This window comes from Podarcis cretensis (genome assembly GCF_951804945.1).
Source record: "Podarcis cretensis genome assembly, chromosome: Z".
NCBI classification, from domain to species: Eukaryota; Metazoa; Chordata; class Lepidosauria; order Squamata; family Lacertidae; genus Podarcis; species Podarcis cretensis.
Window position 1 is genome coordinate 12,412,134 of NC_137184.1, and position 21,603 is coordinate 12,433,736.

Genomic DNA, 21,603 nt, shown 5'->3' on the forward strand with positions numbered 1-21,603 from the left:
TACTAGATCATGAAGTAGAGGGTGATAGAGGCCTTATAACTGTATGAAAATCAGATTTAGGCCATCCAGTCGAAGATCACAAATGGAAAGGTATTTGGACACCCCCCCCCCCAATATCTCTGCTCCTTGCAGGAAGACTTGCTCAAGGACATCCTCCATTGGCACTGGACACCAATCAGGCTGGAACAAATTAATTCCTCCCTTTCATATTGGAAGGGCTGTGGAAATCTTGGGGCATTTTTTCTTAGCTGGTGGGAATGCCCCCATGTTAAAAAACTTTTGGAATAGAGTATTGTCACTTATATCTGAAATTACAAGCCAACCCCTTTCTCCAAATCCTGCCTTAGCCCTACTATCTTTGGACACTGAATTCAACTCCACCCTACACCACAGGGAACTAGTAGGCTTCTTACTGACCACAGCATGACCAACAATAGATCAATGTTAGAAGAACCAGACTGAAATATAAAATAAAAAAGTAATATGTTTGAATGCTGAATGCGAACATCTAGAGTCAATGGATAAAACAAACATCATTAGATGTACTGCTAGATGGTACTTAATGGTTCCTGTATTTATATTTATATCTGTATAAAAACCAATAAAGTTTTGTTAATAAATAAATAAACCAGGCAAAGCAATGAGATCAACCAGGATTAAACTGCAGTGCAGATATGAGCTAAGAAATATATGAAGCTTCATTGGGTCTTTTTAAAGAAAGAAACTGCCCCCCATAAACCTAACTGAACCTCAATACATTTCACCTATGACAAAGTGACCAAAGGGAAGGTCTCTCTGCATTTACTGAAACTGCCAGCATTTCAGTCCTGACATGCCGAGAAAGACAGTTGGGCAGAAGGATATAATTACAGGCACCATTCCTTTTATTCCATATGCATGTTGCACTAGCTGGTTTCTCTCTCCCTCACCCATAAATTGCTCCAGCATATAGCAACATGATTTGGACTCAACATTACTATACAGGAGAGGCTAATCCTATCAAGGGTCCTTGACAGAGCTCTTAAGACCCCCACAGTGTTTAAATGGCAAGGGGGAACGAGAACAGGTCAAGGGAGATTTACAGTTATACTGCAGCTTGCCTTCGGAGCAAGAACCAGTAAAAGGTGCAGACATGTCTACATGGGATTTGGTTTGCATCTGTAACCCACAGAGCAATTGATGAAAAAGGTGAAGGGCAATCAAGTAGAAAATCAAGTGTAGAATGCTTCAGCCATATGTTAAAAGAGGAATCCTAAAGAGGCATTCCGGAGACTTCCAAGGGCTATACGGAAAAGTCTGAGGCATTGCATTTAGCTCCTAGGACTTGAAATTCCCACCACCAACATAGATGTTACTGCTGCTGCAGCTATTTCAAATGCTTTTCTTTGAATATTCATGGCATCCTCAGTGGCAAATACTTATCTACTCACACCAGAAGTGCACAACTTAAGAAACTATGCCCAAATGACACCAAATGACCATATGTATTTGTTCCCTAGAAGATGCACTCTCTCCCCACTCGGGCAGCTGGATAGTCTGCAGCTCTTGCCCGTACCTGGTGGCAGGAGCAACTGTTGAATGCTCTGCGATGTAAAAAGAAAAAAAGGAGTCCACTGTCTTCAGAGGTTACTGGTGTTGTTGTAACTGTTTCAACTGCCCCTTCTGATTTAGCAACTGTAAGAGGCCTCAAATTTGGTCACCCAAAGAACAAACATACAGCCCATTTCATCTTCTTACCACATCACCATCCTGCAGCAAGTTCAATCCATTGATGGAACAGCAACAGACAGCTCCACACTGGCACAGCATTTTTCTTTTTCCTACTTAACTCCTTGGCGAAGTGAAGATGTTGCTACCACCACGACAGTGTCATGGAGACTCTCTGTTGTTATAATTACAAAGAACCAACATCCTAATAATTATTTTCCTCTAATCACCCACATGGAAAATTGTATGTGTACAGGAGAATGTATTTTTAAAATTAGCTACTCTCTCACAACAACCAAAGTTGGGTGGGATTAGCATAGAGACAAGAAGAGGAACTCCATTCTGAGATCCAGACAGAGTTTCAGGGCACCTCCAGACTCATATTGGTAGCTTGACTGAAGTGAGATGATGGTCCCCCTCCTCAGAGGCCCAACCTGAACAGGAATGCATGCATTCAGGTCCATGAAGAAGCATTTTTGTGAACCAGCTGAGACTCATGATGCAGTGCAGTAATCGTGTGGTTGCAATGACACTAAAAGGGAAGGGGTCTATCAATGTGAAAACAACCACCTCTAGCAAGGAACCATAGCTCTACAATAATGCACATGCTTTGCTTGGATATCTGGTTACTCCCTTTGGCCCCTTCTGCACTATTAATCTACAGCAGAACATACCACTTTAAAGAATCCTGGGTAATTTGTTAAGGATGTAATTTGTTAAGGATGTGGAGAGTTGTTAGGAGACCTCTCTTCCCCTCACAGAGTTACAATTCTCAGAGGTTAAATGACCAATTCCTTTTCCAAAGAAACTTTGGGAACTGTAGCTCTGTAAAGAGAAGAGGGGCCTCCTAACAAGTCTTGGCATCCTTTACAAACTACACTTCCCAGGCTTAAAGTGGTATGATGGTGCTTTAAATTGGATTGTGCAGGTGGAGCCTCAGTCTCTTCCACTCCTAAACCAAGGAAAGGAGACAGCAGTGGTAGTGGCAACAGAACTGCTGCAGCTCACTTTTAAGGCCACCTCACAACTCAACTCCCAACCCACTAGCTGAAGGAGAACAGCAACAAATCAGAGAAAGACAATGCCACCTCCTCTCCCACTTATGTTTGAGGTGCTGCTGCCTCCATCAGTTAATCCTGCATTTGTCCAACCACCACCCTCAGTGCTTCCTCTTTCAGTACAGTTCACGACCTCTTGTCCAGTCCACATAAAAAAGCCAAAGGCTACCAACATCACTATGGCAGTCTTGACGCCAATTTAATCAGTTCTTCTTTCTTTTGTTTTCTTTTAAACTGAAGTTGCCATTGATTCAGTCAATGAGTGATCAGCTTCCCAATTACCCAGACAGGCAGCTGGAAGTCAATTCAACTTCCCATAACAAGAAATGAGAGGTGGACATCTCTCCTGTCCTGTGCCAAGGGTTTATTTCAAGTAAAAAAACCAGAGGCCAGAGGTAGAGCTCTGTGTGTACATGCACAAATGCACGTGTGAAGGGTGGAAAAGGGGGGGAGCCAGGGAGTAGTAAAGCCACTGGACTTAGCCTAAAGTGAAATTTCAGGACAAAAATCATGGTAATAATAAATAAAATAAATAGCAAGCAGTAGAGCTGGGCCATATATTGATATATTGTCAATCTGAAGTCCATTTGTGATATCAGTTTCATAATTTTTGACCTGGCAATATATCGCAAATCATGGGGTGGGTGTGTGCAATGCAAAAATCACAATGTGGAAAACACTGTGAAGCCATCCAATGCATCTCTCGATTCCTGCAGCCCCTGTTAACTCAGCCAGCTCAACTCTCCCCTGCTTCCTGCAGGGGGCAGTGAATCACAAGAGCAGGTGTAGGCAAAACTCACCATGCAAGAAAAACTTTGAAGCCAGCCAATGCTTCCACATAGCTCCATCCTTATTTCAGACATCGTGATACATCAGTATATCATAATATTTAGCTGGAGATATAGCACAATGTTGAAAACCAGACATTGCCCAGCCCTAGCAAGCAGTAACCCCCAGTTAGGCACAAGAACATCTGGAAACAGCCAGTTGCCTTAATGATTATCAGCACTTTTAAAAAAATATTGTTTTAACAGTGCATACTGCTTTTATGTTTTATGATATGGCAATATTAAATAAATAGTAATGGAAACCAATAATTATGCTTGTACTCAAGACTGACTGGCCAGCAGTTGAGGCTCACTGTGCCAGATTGTCTCCAAGTTGCAGAATAGAGGAAGACAGCCAACTCCTTTTGCTGCACATGAGGTGGCAAGATGCCAGTTTCACTCAGAGCAGAGCCAAGTCCTGCCCCCTTGCATTGAGCAGTCAGGAAATGCATCCCTAGGAAGAGCCAAGTTCCTGGAGAGCATTGGAGTGACAGGGCTAATTCTTGCTTCTTCAGAAGGCAGTCCTCTGGGAGGAACAAACTCACACAAGCTAGACACACAATTAAAACTAGCTCTGGACAGTCTCTCCAACCATGGTTAAGAGAGAGATCAATCAGGGTTTCATCTGTACCAGACCAGAGCATAACAAGGCCCATGCAAATATCATTTAAGAGGCTCCAAGATCTACTCTGCTAAAAAAGCTCTCCAAATAGTTTTGGGTATATCCCTCTCTGCCAAACCTCTTCCATACAGGTGAGAGAGTTACTCTGTTCTATGGAGGAAAGGCAGGATATAATACAAATACATACAGGTTTGATACCAATATAACTAATCCTCCCACTATGCAAATTAAATGAGCTTTCATGGTTTGCACAAGAAAGCTGTATACATATGGCTATACATCTCAGAATCTATATTGGGGATCAAATATCTGACCTAGATGCAAGGAGGTTTGTAGTCATGTTGGCAAATCCATGCATTCCCCCTCACCCACTCACACATGCTGCAAAGCAATACACCACCACCTCTAATCTGTCAATGGCTGCATTTGCATATAACAGTGAGCCAAGAAGGCTGGTGTAATAAACCATACTGTGCACAGGTCTCCATGCTAATGTACTCAATCCAACTGATCCTGCTTCACTCTTCTCTTGGAGGAAAGGAGTTAGCTTAGTGCTGCACCCAAACCCAAACCAGTGGTTACTTTCTCTCTAGTAGGTTACGACTGCTAGCAAGACTGGAAACTACGGTTTATCAATAGCTAATAGACAGGGGCTAGTTAAGGAGGAACCAACTACAACCCCAGGTTCGGACACAATGAAATTATCAGTGCATTTACTCACTTCTGACAAAAGCAGAGTCAGTCAGGAGTGACTGGGCACTTGGTTTATTAAGCCAAGCTACATGTCTTACTATAACACGCAATAGTGGCTAAGGCAGTTGAAACATAACACTTCCCTTTCAACCTATTCCATGTCTTCTGTGCAAATCTATGATAACTGTTTTCTCTCATTTATGTTTTCATGGCTAGGTGCTTAGAGGCAGTGTTCCCTTGACTACCAGATGGTAGATATGACCAGGGGAAAGCTATATCTTATCACCCTGCTCATGAGCTTCGTAAAGTCACCTGGATGGTTGATTCCAGACTGCAACATTGGCAGTCTGATCCACTTTAGTCTGATCCACTAGGACTGCTCTTCATTATTATTATTTTTGGTCACCATCCTGAAAGCACAACATGGGCAACATGGGACTTCTTGGAGTGAACACCACCACCACCCATCACAAATTATAGACACATCCAATACCTGCTGTTCCACCAAGGTATTTGTTGTCCTATCCTACTCTACATCTCAGGAAAGCAGAATACAGTCATACCTCGGAAGTCGAACAGAATTTGTTCCGGAAGCCCGTTCAACTTCTGAAACATTCGACTTCCAAACTGTGGCTTCTGATTGGCTGAAGGAAGCTCCTGCAGTCAATCAGAAGCTGCAGAAGCCCTGCCAGATGTTCGGCTTCCAAAAGAATGTTCAAAAACTGAAACACTCACTTCCGGTTTTCGATCATTCGGGAGCCGGAACGTTTGACTCCCAAGGCGTTTGGGAGCCGAGGTACAACTGTACTGTGGTCTGCTCTTACAGTAGAAGTCGAAATGGACTCCCTCACCGGGCATAAATTTCAAGGTAGCATTTATTTTGGCAGCAAGTTCACATACTTTAGATACAAAGACGTCCACTCAACCTTGTTTGCTTGTTTTTGCCCATGCATAGTCGCCTCTGGCTGTTCAAATGAACGGTGCTCCACACAAAGGGGGCAGAATGCAGATTAAGGAGAAATGAAATGTTTTAAGGCAGAGAGGGAAAGCCTGTGATCTTGCAGGTGCTGCTGAACTCCAAATCCCACCAGTCTTCAGCTAACAGGTCAAGATCAGGGATTATGTATGCTGCAGTCCATCAACATCAGGAGGGCCACAGGTTCCTCATTCCTATCCTTAGAACAGGCATCCCCAAACTCGGCCCTCCAGATGTTTTGGGACTACAACTCCCACCATCAATAGCTAACAGGACCAGTGGTCTGGGGTGATGGGAGTTGTAGTCCCAAAACAACTGGAGGGTCGAGTTTGGGGGTGCCTGCCTTAGAACAAGGCAAGGCAGAGGGGTCTGGTCATTTTCTGGTTTCCCAGACAAGCAGCAATAAATGACCCTAGTTCTAAGACAGGGAACCTTTTTCAACCCACATTCCCTTAAAGGCACCCCTCTGGGTGGTGGGCAAGCCTAGAAGCATAAAGTGGGTGGAACAATGAACTCTGATTTCACCTTTGTACAGTAGGTTTCTTTCTACACACCCCCAGCAGTCGCCCAGTGTATGGCTCTGCTTCCTTGTAGACCACATCAGTGAGGCCAAGAGGTGGGTCTTGTCCTCTGGGCAGCCAAAGCCTCCATACACAGTGCCCAAGCTTAAGCTCTGGAGAGGTCATGTTTGTGCTGCTAACACTGCAGAAACAATACAGGAGGCAACTGCTACAAGTTACCAGCTTCTGCAGCCACAGCTAGCGCTGTGATTCTCCAGTGGTTTGACCACCCCCAGAGGCACACTCCATTGTCTCTCAAAACATATACCGTAGATTCCAACAATATCACACATCCCTCTACATTGTCCAGGCAAGGAAGCAGTATTATCAGAGTTCAGGGACACGTTATAGTCATGTAAAGTAGGTAACAAAGCAAGACTGGGGAGGGGTAAGGACTGGGGAGAAGGGAGCAGGTGTTGCTTAGAAAGAGTCCTGAGGGCCAAACAGCAAGGTAGTCCAAGGCATTTCAGCACCTGAGGCAAAACTTCCCACTGCCAGACCCCCCCCCAGCAGTGGGGCTTTGCTATTGGCTCCTCCCTTCAGGAGAAGTTGCTACAAAGCTGCACCACACCGCTGGGCAAGAGAACAGCTCTCTTCCCACCCATCAGCAAAGCTGGGTGGCAGAGCACCTCCCCTCTTGTTCAGTTGGGAGGAGGGGAAGTGTTCTGCAGAGTTTTGCCACCAGCCCCTTAGAGGCCAGGGAGACCAGTAGCAGTCTTCTCTCTCTTCTCCCTCTGACCATCATTGTCCCACCACCAATCCTTGAGCTCTTAGCCTTCTTCCCTTGGGGTTCCCCAGCAGGTTCCTCCCACCATTCTTTTGCATCCAATCCATCTGTGACACTAGTAGACAGAATGTGAAGAGGCGTAAGGAGAGTTTCACTACTTGAAGTTTCAAAAGGTTGATGCCAAAAGCTCTTTGCCAGAGACCAGAGTCTCCAAGACTTGCAAGATGAACTCCTCAATCTCTCAAAGAGCCATCAGTTGTCATTGTTTGTGATGGTTCTACAAATGGACTTAAGACAGGTGCATGGGAGACACCCACCATTTCAGTGAGTGCTGGATCAAAGACACCAATACCTCTTGATTCAGACTGCTAATTATCTAAAGTCAAATCAAATATCTTTATTGTGGTCCATAGACCCATAAAACAGATTCAAAACAAGATACAGTTAAAACAACCAACCAGCAGGCGAAAGAGACCGAGGTAGTCATTTTGTTATGTCTAGAGCATGATGGTCTTTGATTCTTGCGACCTCCGAGAGAAACTTTGCCATAGTCAGTGTAATATCATTTGACCTATCCTCCAGAAGGTATTTAATATGGGAGACTTCAGATTTTTCTGGCAGATTTGCTAGTAAGGGTTTGATCAATTGATCCTTTGCTTGCTCATCTAAAGGTGAAAACCTGGGGTGGGTGGAGCTCTGGAGTGAGACCTCACTCATTAGATAGTGTTGATGGTTGAAATCCTAATTCCAAGGGGAGCTGCCAGAGATTAAAGGCAAGACTAGGAACAGCTAGAAGCCTGATGAAAGTTTGCATCTCTGGGAAGTGGAAAAGATATTGAAAGGTTCCAGGCAACTCTTTTTTAGGTTTAAGAAAACCACGATGTTGCAGATCATCTAGGTAACGATGTACGTATGTTCCTGCCCCGGTGCCACTAAACCATGGGAAGGCAAACTAAGGCCCAGGGCTGGATCTGACCCAATCACCTTCTAAATCTGGTCCGCGGAGATGGTCTGGGAATCAGTGTGTTTTTACATGAGTAGAATGTGTGCTTTTATCTAAAATGCATCTCTGGGTTATTTATGGGGCATAGGAATTCGTTCACCCCCCAAAAAAAATATAGTCCAGCCCCCCCCCCCCACAAGGTCTGAGGGACAGTGGACCAGCCCCTGCTGAAAAAGTTTGCTGACCCCTGCAATAAACCTTGGTAAATCTCCTTGGAGATGAAGAGAGGCCAAAGGTTAAGTCTTGGAAGTGGAACTGTTAGGTCTCATACATGAAGCATCTATATATCTCACCAAAACTTAAGACATACAAGAATTGACTTTAAAGTCTCCATTCTGAATTTGTGTTTGGCAAAGGAATGGTTGGCAGGTTTGAGATAGAGAATTGTGCATGTTTCCCTGTTATTACTTTTTTGGAGCAGTTAACACCACTGGGTGGGGGAATGGGACTCTGACCTCTCTCTTTTGAGGAAACTGGCTCAGTGATGTGGATCCCGAGAAGAGGCATAATGTCAATTGCATTCCTTTGATGTATAACTGGAACTGATGTATAACAAGGGAACTGACACTCTCCCCCCCCCCATTCTTTGAATTCCAAAGCACAGCGTAGTACTGATGTCAAGGGTTCCAGCAATTAGAAGGTGCTAAGAATCGGACATGGGGGTAGGAGGGAGGAATAAAATTGACCACCCAACACATTTTCCACAGAAGGCAGAGTAGAGTCAGGCGGAGATAGGCTGCTGGGAGTGCAAATAATGTCAAAGCTTGGGTTCCCCCCCCCCCCCCAATTACTGCTGCTGCCATATGGGATTGAAATCACTTGCAAGAGCAGGTGGACTTGGAGGAATCAAAGGATTTAGCCTGCCTACAGCTTTTCTTACTCCAGACCAACGGGACCTAGCCCAAAGCTGGCTGTTCTCCTCCCCAGAAAGGAGATTCAAGCAGGCTGGCAAAGGAGGAATGAAGCAATTTGTCCCTCCACCAGCAGTTGATTTCACTTGCCTACATGGAATTCCTGGTCACTTTTGATCACCAGTGAATGGTTCAAAAAACAAGACTGCTTTAGTTCTGCAGAATGCTGCCTTACACTCTTACAGTGAGTCAAGACTTTGGTCCATCTAGCTCAGTACTGTCTGCACTCACGAGCTCTCAAGGATTTCAGAGAGGGTTCTTTCCCAATCATACGGAGAGATGCTGGTAATTGAACCTGGGACCTTTTGGATGCAAAGCAGCTGCCCTACCACTATTACCCTGATAAGACGGTTCCAAAGCTGCACTCTTGCTGCTGAAAAAAGCCGCACCAGGTTTTACTCCAGAAAGATATGGAAGCAGCACATACCTTTTTAAAAACTGGAAATTCATAAGGAAGAAAATCTGCTCACAGATAGGATTGGCTCACTAGCTCCTCGTCTGGATGCTTCCACCTCTTCTCCTTCCAGATTTTAGTTTATTGGAATAAGAACACACAAACACACACCACACTTCAATTCTTCGTTGCCAAAACAAGGCTCCTTTTTGCTTGGCTGCTGCCAAGAGCAGATCCCACCCTTTGTAGTTCTGGCAGAGCTGATAGAAGGAGTTGGAACCAAATGCCAGAATAACTTGATATTTCAGTTCAAATGTCAGTTACTTTGCAACAACTTACCCAAGGCAAGCAGAGGGACAGTGGGGGATAAAGGAGGAAGAGTTATCTCACTTCCGAAAAAAGTTTTCTCTTGCCACTACTCTGCCCTGAAAGCAGATGCAACATAGAGCATTTCCAATCATTCATGCCACAGTCAGAGATGTGAAGATCCAAGCATTACACAATCAGGTTTATCTTGGGTCACAAAATGCACTCTAGGTCTCCAACAGTGACAGTTTCTGCCTGTATGATAGCTAAGAGCTAAGAGCATCTCTCATGGATTTGGCCTGCTAAAATCAGCAGTAAGATGGCACTGGAAGTCAGCAGCTGGAAGCCCCAGGGTCAAATGCAGCCCCCTTCAGTATCTTGAGCTGTCTCATCCCAAGTGCAGCTTAAGGATAGTCTGGTGCTTTATGCTCCATCTCAACCATTGAGATCCGCTTATGCAGAACTTTGGGTGGTTTCCTATGCCACTGACATTTGGTTGACCTTCACTAGGGACCAAGCCCAGCTGTCAGGCACCTGGGAACTGGGCAGCAGAAGCCTGCTTTCTTTTGCCAATGCACAATCTGCACTTTGCACTTTAAGGCTCCCAGTTGCACATAGGAATCTGTTGCTCCACCTGCCTCATACCTGATGTCACATAAAATATGGGGCAAGCGGGCGTGTTTTGGGGAAGGAAATTACAGGCAATATTTGAACCCCTGGTGGGCACAGGGTTCCCCACCCCTCTTCTAAAGGGAAACAGGAAAGAGGAGAGCACTCAATAGTACAGTGGTGCCCTGCAAGACGAACGCCTCGCAAGACGGAAAACCCGCTAGACGAAAGGGTTTTCCGTTTTGGAGGCGCTTCGCTAAACGAATTTCTCTATGGGGTTGCTTCGCAAGACGAAAAAATCTTGCGAGTTCCCGCGGGTTTTTTTCGCTCCCCCCCCCTTTCCTAAGCCGTTAAGCCGCTTGTCAGCTATTCCGCTGATAAGCCGCCTCTCAGCTGATCGCTAAAAGCCGCTAGACCGCTAATAGCGCTAATCCGCTAAGCCGTCAATGGGCTTGCTTCGCAAGACGAAAAAACCGCTAGACGAAGAGAATCGCGGAACGGATTAATTTCGTCTTGCGAGGCACCACTGTAATATGCTGCGGAAACAAGATGAGAAGTCTTAAAGGTACAAAATGACGACAGTGAAGAAGAAAAATCAAAAGATGCACAGGTTTCAATCTTGCACATTCTTTAGAGAAATTCTAAATACCCTTGCCATAATGTTCCTGTTTGCCTATTAATAATGAGAATATGAGAGTTTGTCCTTTCTTTCTCTCTCTTGGCTTTGCAGGTTAACTTTCCAAGTCTAGAGAATGGAAAGCTATGAGTATGCCAATGAAGAACAAATGCTGTTCCTTCCAGGAGTCAAAACATACAATTTTCCTGAGAATGTGGAAGCTCAAAGTGTATATGTATTTGAGTCCCCTCACACCAACAATATTCTTTTCCTTGCTGACTCCAAGGCAAAGATGGTGAGCTGCTCTATTATTGGATGCCACTTTATTTTCCAGGACAATAGTACACTATATTTCACTCGCTGAATGTTTGCCCAGAGTGAGTACTTGGGCTCTTGCCAAATAGCAAGGAAGGTTTCACTGTTTCAGAATACACAAACTCAGGTCTGGTCGAGGCATTACATACCACACACCCCAAAAGCGATGTATCACTGAAGTGTGGAATTTCTCAAAGTTTTGAAAAAATACACCACCGCTAACCCTCTCTCTGTGAAAGCACGGGGAATGGTTGTTGTTGTTGTTTTTAAACCACAGGTTGATTTACAAGCTGTAGGGCTGCCAGTTTAAAGAAGAGTTTGCAGCTTAGTGATAGATCATCTGCTTGTCATGCAAAAGGAAATAGGTTCAATCCTGACATATCCAGTTAGAGCTTGGAGAGATCCCAGTTTTAAATCTTTTGAGAGCCATTGCCAGTCAGTGTAGACTGCTGAGCTAGATAGACCAAAGATCTGACTCTGTGTAAGGCAGCTTCCAGCGTTCCTGTTTAATTCAGCCTCTGTATTCAGAACCATGAGAAGTAGAATCTTGATTTATTTTTAAATGAAATGCAGCAACAGAGCACATGATTTGCACACAGAAGATCATAGATTCAATTCCTGGTATCTCAGGGTATGGCTACGAGAGAACCCCATCTGACACCCTGGAGAGCTAATGACAGTTAGTGTAGACAATACTGAACTAGAAGGACTTATGGTTTGACACATTATACAGTAAAGGCAGCTTCCTTTGTTGTCATGTGTCAGATAAGTTGGTTCTACAGGACCAAATATAATGAGCTGGCTACCCTTCTCACAATGGATGAAGACTATCATGGGTGAAAACTACCTGGGACAGTTCTAGGGTAGAGAGAGCCCAGGCAAAGTACCCAGTGGTGGACCCCTCCTGCCTGAGCCACAGGTCAACAACATATGGAGGGCCAAAGGTTCCCCACACCTGGTATACACCTTAGACTGAATTCTAATCTACACTCAGCAGAACAAGTAAAAATATATATTTCTTAATCTTTTTTTTAAAATTCAAGAGTATTTCAAAATAACCAGGTTTAATTTTTGCGAAACATGTTAAAAGTACATACTTGCAACATCTAAAAACTGAATCACATATGACTCTAAGGTCCAACAAATTCCTTCATTGCCTCACTGACAATTTCATTTCCCTAAAGGTGGAAGTACCAACAAGGGGTTCATCTATCTTGGACCTGGTCCTCACCAATGGAGAGGAACTGATTGATGAAGTGGAAGTACTCAAGAAACTTGGGAGGAAGTGATCATGTCCTCCTGGGTTTCATGATACAGAGGCAAGGAAAAACTGAGTGTGGTCAGACATGAACTCTGGACTTTAGGAAGGTCAATTTCAAAAGGCTTAAGGAGCCACTGAGTGAAATCCCATAGTCAGAAATACTCAATGAATAGGGAATCCAAGATGGATGGGATTTTCTTACGGATGAAATATTGAAGGCCCAAATGCAGACAATTACAGCAAAAAAGAAAAGTGGGAGACATCTAAAGAAACCAGTGTGACTGCATAAGGAGCTTAAAGATGAGCTGAGATTTAAGAAGGGCATGTATAAGAAATGGAAGAAAGAAGAAATCACAAAGGAAGAATATACAGAAGTAGTCAAAAGCTGCAGGAAGGTGAGGCAGGCCCAAACTCAGAATGAACTGAAGCTTGCAAGACAGATTAAAAATAACTACGTTTCTTTGGCTATATTCAAAGCAAGAGGAAGAGCAAGCAAGTAGTAGATCCTCTGTGTGGGAAGATGGAGAAACGCTATTGGGTGACAGAGTGAGGGTGGAACTGCTCAATACCTACTTTACCCCTGTCTTTGAGGCATCTAATCATAAGCCTGCATTTTTATTAAAGCTTATATGTTTAATCAGGGCCTGTATCTTAAAAGACCAGTCTTAGAAGACCAGCTGCCTAAGAACCTTGGCAAAATGTTTTTCTCCTAGAAAAGGGGCCCCCCTGATTTATAGCAGAAAACAATTCTCAAAGTCGTAAAAAGGGAATTACAGGCTGACAGCCAAGGTTACACTGACCCTACAAATTAAGGGTGGATAAATAGTAAAATGAGCCATATCTTCTTCCTAAGGTTAAAAAGGTCAAGAGCAGTGAAAAAGCAACTGGTCTGGCTGGCAGAAACAGAACATTTTTGGGAAGTCTTTTCTAAAGCTGTTTCTTTCTTAAACTAAGATCCTTTTAAGATTTCTTTTCCTTTTAAAAGGTTATTTATGTATTAAATATATTAGCTTAAATATAATTATGCAAAGGATTTAAGAAATGCTAGATTCTTATTTCATATAGTTGTAAGAGTTGTAACTATCCTGAAATTAAGTCAGCCACCAGCCCCCCCTTGCCAGACAGGAGACGCCATCGAGCACTCCTGATATATGGTTGTCAGGCCTTTTGTTTAGAAACCTTCAAATGAAGGAGATCTCTCAATGTTGATGTGAACTCAAAATCCTTGACATATGTTTAAGATAAAAATTCAAGATTAATCATCTGTTTTGGAAGGCAATAGGGCAAGGAGGGCAAGAGGTGAGCTGGTAATTAAGATTCCTTGTTGAGACACATGTAAGATATATTACTACTTATTTGTCATTTATAGATAGAAGAATATATAGCTTTTTGATTTCCATAAAAGGGCAGAAGGAAATGGGTGTATCTTTTGTGATTGGTTCTAGCAAACAGCCAATAGGAATTTTAACCAGGCTGATTGGACAGAGGCAGCCACAGGAGGAGCAAGGGGGCTGGATTAAGGAAATATAAGTGCTGGCCAGAATGGCAAGAGGCCAGGCCAGAGCTTGGTAACCATATACCACTGTGCCTCATATTTATTTGTCTGACAAATAAATTATTATTTTAATTTCTCTATTGCTGCGTTGAATATTTCATTCCAGCTAAGCGTTAACCACAAGCAGGGTGCTACATCTTCACCCAAAAGGAAAGCAGTGCCCAACCTGGTGATAACAGAATAAATGATGTAAAAAGGAAGCTGCAGCCCAAGCAAGAAAAAGAGGTGGTAAGGAACACCCAGCTACTTTCAAAGAATACAAATCTCCAGGGCCTGATGAACTGCACCCAAGGGTACTAAAGGAGCTTGCAGATGTAATATCAGAGCCTCTGTTTATAATCTTTGAGAATTTCTGGAGAACAGGGAAGGTTCCTGTTCCTGGAGGCAGGCAAATATTGTCCCCATCTTCAAAAAGGAGAGAAAAGAAGACTCAGGCAACTACCAACCGTGAGATTGACATTAATACCAGGAAAGGTCCTAGAACAGATAATTCAAGCGTTGGTCTGTGAGCTCTTAGAAAAGGATGCTGAGATTACGAAAATTCAGCATTGGTTTCTCAAAAACAAGTCATACCACACAAAACTCTCTTTTTTTTCTTTTTCTTTTTTGATGGGAGTTACAAGCTTGGTGGATCAGGGGAATTCTGTGGACGCAGTGTATGTATCTTGACTTTATTAAGGCTTTTTACAAAGAGTCCCATATATTCTTGCAAGGAAGCTGGTAAAATGAGGGTTAGACGAGGTAACTGTTAGGTGGATTTGTAGCTGGTTGTCTGACCAAATCCAATGAGTGCTCCCTAATGGTTCCTCGTCATCCTGAAAAAAAGTGTCAAGCGAGGTGTCACAGCCTACCTAGTGGCAGTGAAGGCAGCAAAGAAGGCATATATTGCTGCCTCCATTGCATCCTCATTATGTCATCTGGCAGAGCTTTTCCAAGTTGTACAGGGCCTTTTGTCTGGAGCACAATCTAGTCCTGTTGTGTTGGATTAGTTTTAGTTGGTAAGGCTTGAGGAGGTAGACAAGGTGCCTTCTCTGCAGTGGTTCCCCGTCTCTGGAATGCTCTCCCAAGCGAAGTTCGCCTGGCGCCTTCATTATACACCTTTAGGCACCATTGTTGTTCAACATCTTTATAAATGACTTGGAACTGAGGTGGTGCTCATCAAATGACAACAAACTGGGAGGGTAGTGCCCCAGAAGACAGAATCAAGATTCAAAATGGTTTTAACAGATTGGAGAACTAGGCCCAAAGTAACAAAATAAATTTCATTAGAGACAAATGTAAGGTTCTATACTTAGGCAGGAAGAACCAAATGCACAAATATACAATGGGGGACACCTGGCTTACACTGTTCGAAATTAACTAGTCGCCAGTCATTTTGCGACTCAAGAGAGCCATCTAGCAACCAAATTGAGATTTGCTGTCACCTTGTTTGCCAGTGAAATAAATCTCCCCTGCAGGAGAGCAACTGAGCTTTTCCATGCTACTCCCCTGAAGACTTTTGATGTGCTAAAGAGTCTCCAATGTGGCACTGTTTGCATAAATAAACAAACAACCTGCAAAGCTCTCTTGGGGGTAGGGAGCAGGAGGGGAGATTTAAATCCTAAGCAGGAGACAAAGCAAACTCCCATACAGCCCATCCACCCCCACTGCTCCCTCTGTCTCTTTTTGCTTTTGTTCCACTGTTAATGAGGCACCAGGTTTCAGCTTACTTTATTTGACAATAAGTTTACTTTGTTTGTTTGTTTGTTTGTGGACATTTCTTTCTTGTTTACATAATGAGGTGCTGGAAGGCTCCTTTGGAGAGGTTTGGGACCTCCTTTCTTCCCCCAATATTTAGTAGAAATATTGTGGCATTTTAAAACTTAACACATTTAAACCCACTTAGTAAGTCTGACATCTCGTTGTCCCATTGGATGGGACAAGAAAACACTCTTGAGAGGACATGGGTACCCATCAAGGGAGAGGGGGAGGATGTTGCTTACATTAATCTTTTAATGTTTTAAGAGATTCTCAGATTCTGGATATTAAAAGGAAAGCCTGCAAAATGCACTAACGTTTACACAGTTAGTTTGCCACAGTAAATGTGGCATCCCAGGTACCCAGAACCTTTCATGTAACAGAATTTTGAAGGCTCAGGTATACAGGCAGTCTTGCAAAAAAAAAGTAAAAAAAAAAAAAGTTATCTTGTGAATGGAGACTACTGCTCAAAAATAATGAATCCCAATCCCATTTGCTTGGATCTATTTCAGGAAGATCTATTTCAGTGTAGAAATGGTTAGGATTGTGCTGTTAGGCCTGTTCTTCTAAAAAGTTTGGTTATAACAGGCATATTTAACTGTGACTGTAGTACTTGCTGAAGCTGCGACACATATTGAGCGCTCTCTCTCTCTCTCTCACACACACACACACAAGTATTTATAAATACTTACGGTTAGCCACTATTGCTGAGGCTGAGCCCCATTTATGTTTGTGGTGTCAAATTAAGAACTGCTATTAAAAATGTGTTATTAACAACCTGTCACTGATATGAATTGTGTATTGGTTCATGTGTTTCAAAAAAATAAATATAAAGTGCTGCTGCAATGGGGGGGGGGGTGACTAGCCATTCTGCTTTTACCCCCTGTAACCCAGGTTCCAGGAGCCATTTGGCTTTTAGCTTTTCTATCTCAGTTTCTAACACTGCTGGCTTACTAGTACTACATGTGAATCAGATCTAGGGTCTTAATGGACCACAAGCTTAAGTCAACAGTGTAATGCAGCAGTAAAAAATACTAATGCTATTCTAGACTGCATCAACAGAAGTATAGTGTCCAGATCAAGTGATAGTACCACTCTATTCTGCTTTGGTCAGCTCAACCTGATGATCAAGGGTCTGGAAACAAAGCCTTATGAGGAATGGTTGAAAGAATTGGTAAGTTTAGCCTGAATAAAAGGAGACTGAGGGGAGATATGATAACCATCTTCAAATATCTTAAGGGCTGTCACATGGAAGGGGGAACAAGCTTGTTTTATCCAGCACCAGAGGGCAGGACATGAATCAATGGCTTCAAGAAGTTACAAGTTACAAGAAAAAAGATTCCGATTAAACATCAGGAAGAACTTTCTGACAGTAAAAGCTGACTGACAATGGAACAGACTCCCTCGGGAAATGGTGGACTCTCCTTCCTTAGAGGTTTTTAAGCAGAGGTTGTATGGCCATCTGTCAGGGATGCTTTAGTTGAGATTCCTGCAATGCAGGGGGTTGGACTAGATGACCCTTCGGGTCCCTTCCAACTCTACAGTTCTATAACTATTGCTCTATCATTGAGATTTTCCACACCACCAACATACTATAATGCACTGCAGGTGAGCTACATGGCCAGAGGTTTAGGATTATGATCTTAGGCTGTACAAAAACTCAATTAGTTGCACATCAGGCAATATGCAAATTTCAGAACGGGGAAACCTGACCAGGTACAGAAAAACAGAGCCCAGTGTCTTAGGAAAACTCCAGAACACAGACCTGCCTGCATTCCCAATGTAATTCACTGGGCAATCTGTTTTTTCGAAACAGAATTCACAAGATGGCCTCTTGGAGTTCTGCTTGGGCCACATGTAAATGGGCCCAAACCTCAAAACTATAAATTGCACCTGCAAAACTACAGGAGGTTCAGCTCAGTTCTTGGGGCACCAGCACAGCACAGCTCCCAATAGTCATAATCTTAACAATTTTGCCCAAAGAGAATTTTCAACCTGACAGTGCTGGAAAACTGCTAGTAACATTACACAGCAAAAACTTGAAAGAAAATAAGATTCAGAAACCCGAGCCACTTGTAGAATCAATAATGCCATCAAGCAGAGGTGGGTGAAGGAGCCAGAGAAGGAGAGTGGCAGCTAGGAATCCATGCAAAACATCTGCTTAATAATAAAACCTTCAAAAAGCATCTACTGCATTTCCCCCCACCCCATTGCTGCCTCCTCCTCCAGAGGAGTCACAGTGTGTGCCCCCCCCCTCTCTCACACACACACACAAACTCACCTGCAAACCCTTCGGGATTCCCTTTGCTTTCTACACCTTTGTGGATACACAGAGAAAGCATCCTGCTCAAATGGCGGTGGGGTGGGAGGGAACACAAACCTGCTACCTAAAGCTCTTCAGCTATGGCAGAGCACTCCAGGAATGCAAGGCAAGGTCTCCTGACAAATAGCAGAGACTAGGGGGGGAGGAGGGTTGCAAACTTCTCAAGCCTTTCCACAGCATACACTGCCCAACAGACTTTCCTACCACAGTTCAAAACAGCATGCATCACACACAATTTTTTCAGGTAATATTTTTCAGCCATTGCCCACAGCTGCCTCTCTTCTTCTTCTTTTGCAAAGCAATCCAGACACCAACAAAAAGGGCAAGTCTGTGAGTGCAGCCAGCCAGCAGACCAGCGCTCAGCAGAGAGCTCACATAGGAAGTGTTGATTCACATGCATGCATGCAAGGAGCTGATGTCATTTCAGTAACTGGGGTGGAAGGTATGTTTTTCCAGCAGTAGGTAAGGGGAGGGGGGGAGGGAGACTCCAGAACACTCAAGAGTCTTACATGCCAGAGGCTGTTTACAACACGTATTTTAAGGGGGCGGGGGGCAGATAAAACCTGTGGAATAAGCCCATTGCTACACACCAGGGAGTGATGCTTTGGTACAGAAATTAAAACCCTAGACTGAAGAATGGGAAGCCAACAGGAAGTGTAGCCAATATGACTGCAGTGTACATTTCCAGACAAGGCTCTTCTAAGTCAAAGAGAGATGCAAAAAGGGGGGAACATAAACACTGAGAAACACACTCCCTTGAGTGTTTTCTTTTGGGGGGGGAAGCATACATCCAAGAAGATGGATTGTTCCCTCTTAAGAGATTCCTCCTCAAGATTTGAGGGGTGAGGCAATTAATTACCTTCCTGTAACTAGCACTAAGTAAAATCTCTCTCTGCAGTTACAACCCTGTTTAGAATTAAGAGCCAGTCAAGAGGTGCAGTTCCATCTTTATCTTCTCCAGGGCAACGGCAACAGGAAAATAAACAGAATCTGTTCACCTATCAGTTCAATTTTTCAAACCAATCCCAAACATATTTTCTGTGCCCCTCCCCCACCACACACACACACACACACACACACACACAGGCACTACTACAGTAACAGGGAAAGCAAGATCAATAGAGGCTACTGAATCTGTCAGCACTAAACTGGGGAAGGGTCTGGAGGAAAGAGATGCCCATCCTCTTACCTGCTTTTGCGTCTGCGATGGGGCTTCTCTGCCAGGCCTGTGGTTCTGGAGCGGGGGCAGGGAGAGAGAGAAGGCAGTGACAGAGGGCTGCGGGGACAAACAAGGACAGGACGACAACCCCACTCCACCCAAGACGAGCACACATCAACAGCCACCTCCACAATCACAGCTTACATACTTGCCTGCGTTTGACAGAACATTACATTCAAAGACATCTTAAGCACTGGAGAGCAATGGGGATCAATGGGTGCAAAGCAAAAGGCTTATCTCCTTAGGAGATCTTACGACTCCCACATGAGACAGGTGTCACCCTTATTTGGAGTCTTTTCTTCCCTATACACGCAGAAGCAAAGAACGGATCACTTACACCTTTCCTAGCAATGTTCACAAGAACATTGCCCCTATTTTGTAGTGACTGGGTAACAGTCATGCCACCCCTTCTTGAGGACTCCAAGCTCTTTACCCATCAGTGTCCATACCAATTCATAGGTCACTTCACCTTGCACCCAATGCAACAATATCCCTCCACTCAATATATGTCACACACACCTTTGACCCAAAGATGAGCTGTTCCTTGGCCAATGAGACTGACACCTAAAGCAGTATCCTCCACAGCTTGGCACCCATCCTACACCTATTCAAGGTCAACGACAGCCCACCAACCATACCTATGACCCAAATCATTCTCTTGACCATCACCTTACCAAACCACCAGCATCCACATGAAGCCTGTATCTTCAATGGTCCCATCCCAAGCCTCCTGTTCCCACAACATCCTACAAAGCAAACTGTCTATATCCTCTGCACCCCAAATTCAGGATAATTCATTGCATAAATTCCACCTGTCACATACAGTGCACCTACAAGCAGCACCCCAAACATTAAACTCTCAATCCAAATCCCTCACAGTACAGTTATTCCAACACCTCAAACACCTCTGCCCCCAACTTCCAACCCCACTCCCCCATATCCAGAGTTCTCATACCACAAATCTCTGAACTAACCACATTGCCCCACTCCCCCACACCTTTCTACCCCAACCCCCTAACTCTTCCCAGCACCCTCATGCTTCTCTAATTCCTAATACTGTATTACACAACCCAAACAAGCCTCCAAGGCAGCCTCAACCCCTTAAAAATGTACTTCCCTTTCAACTCGGTCTCTACTCACCCCTTTATACCCCAAACCCATAAAACAACTCTAACCCTTCTGGTGCGTTCTCTCACTTCCTACCCCTGGCTCCTCAACCCTCAATTCTCCCTAGGCTCCAACCCATCACTTCTCTACCAACATCCCTTCATACCCCAAACCCTTTCTAATTCTGCAGACAGACTCCAAATGTGAGGGCCATATTCTCTCAAAAGCCACCCTTTTGGGGCAATGTTCCTGTTATGCCTGGGTCCATAGGAAAAAGTGGAATGCAATCATCAACCTACCACACTCTTTTACTTCTAACTTGCACACAACCCCCCTCAAAGGAACCTCACCACCCCAAGTCATGCTCCCCCAAGTCATGCATCTCAACCCACATTTTTCCAGACACCCCACAACTCAGCCCCTCAAGGTGAAGACCTCTCTCATTGCCCCTATCCTTCACTCCTCTACCCCAGTTCATGCCTAAGCCAAGCCCCTCCATACTTCAGCATATAAACCCTCAGCACAGCTCGCAAACCAACTCAACCCCTAATTCACAAATCCTGAGACAACCCTCAATCCATCCAATAGCCCTTCGCCCCTCACGCATCTCATACCCCAAAACTCCTCACTATACCCCTTTTGCCCCAACCCCCCCATCTCAGCCTTCAATTGCCATTCACTCTATAGACCCCCAAGCTTCCTTTCGGTAACCCTGGACCCCTCCCCATGCCCCCCATGTTAGCATACAATCCCCTAACATAGTCCACAGCCCATGATAATGTATCAGCCCATGATCACGTATCTAGCCCCCTCCCACTAGGCAACACCCCTCAAATCAGATGACCCTCCCATACCCCCAAAGCCCTCCCCATACCCACAACACCCCTCCCCATGCCCACTCTCTCCTCCAGCCTCCTCATGCCCAACTCCGGCGCCCCATTCCCTGCCCAGACGACTCCCAGTCCATCCATGCTCACCCTTCTCATGCCTCGGACCCCTCGCCATCTCCCTTTCTCAGCCCCCCAACTTCCACATGCTCTGCGCCCCAGAAGCTCCCAGCAGACCCTCAAGGCATCG

General features: G+C 44.4%; 1 protein-coding gene across 3 annotated transcripts in view; it reads right to left on the reverse strand.

Annotated features, from left to right (window-relative positions):
• SCAI (suppressor of cancer cell invasion) overlaps positions 1–21,603 on the reverse strand; it is an 89,776-nt gene that overhangs the window by 67,795 nt on the left and 378 nt on the right. For 2 of the 3 annotated variants that reach the window (XM_079962089.1, XM_079962090.1), the window contains exon 2: positions 19,390–19,434. The exons of the other annotated variant lie outside the window; for it this stretch is intronic. In XM_079962089.1, coding sequence (XP_079818215.1) covers positions 19,390–19,434 — 45 coding nt within the window. The remainder of the gene's footprint in view (positions 1–19,389; positions 19,435–21,603) is intronic. 3 annotated transcript variants of the gene reach the window in all.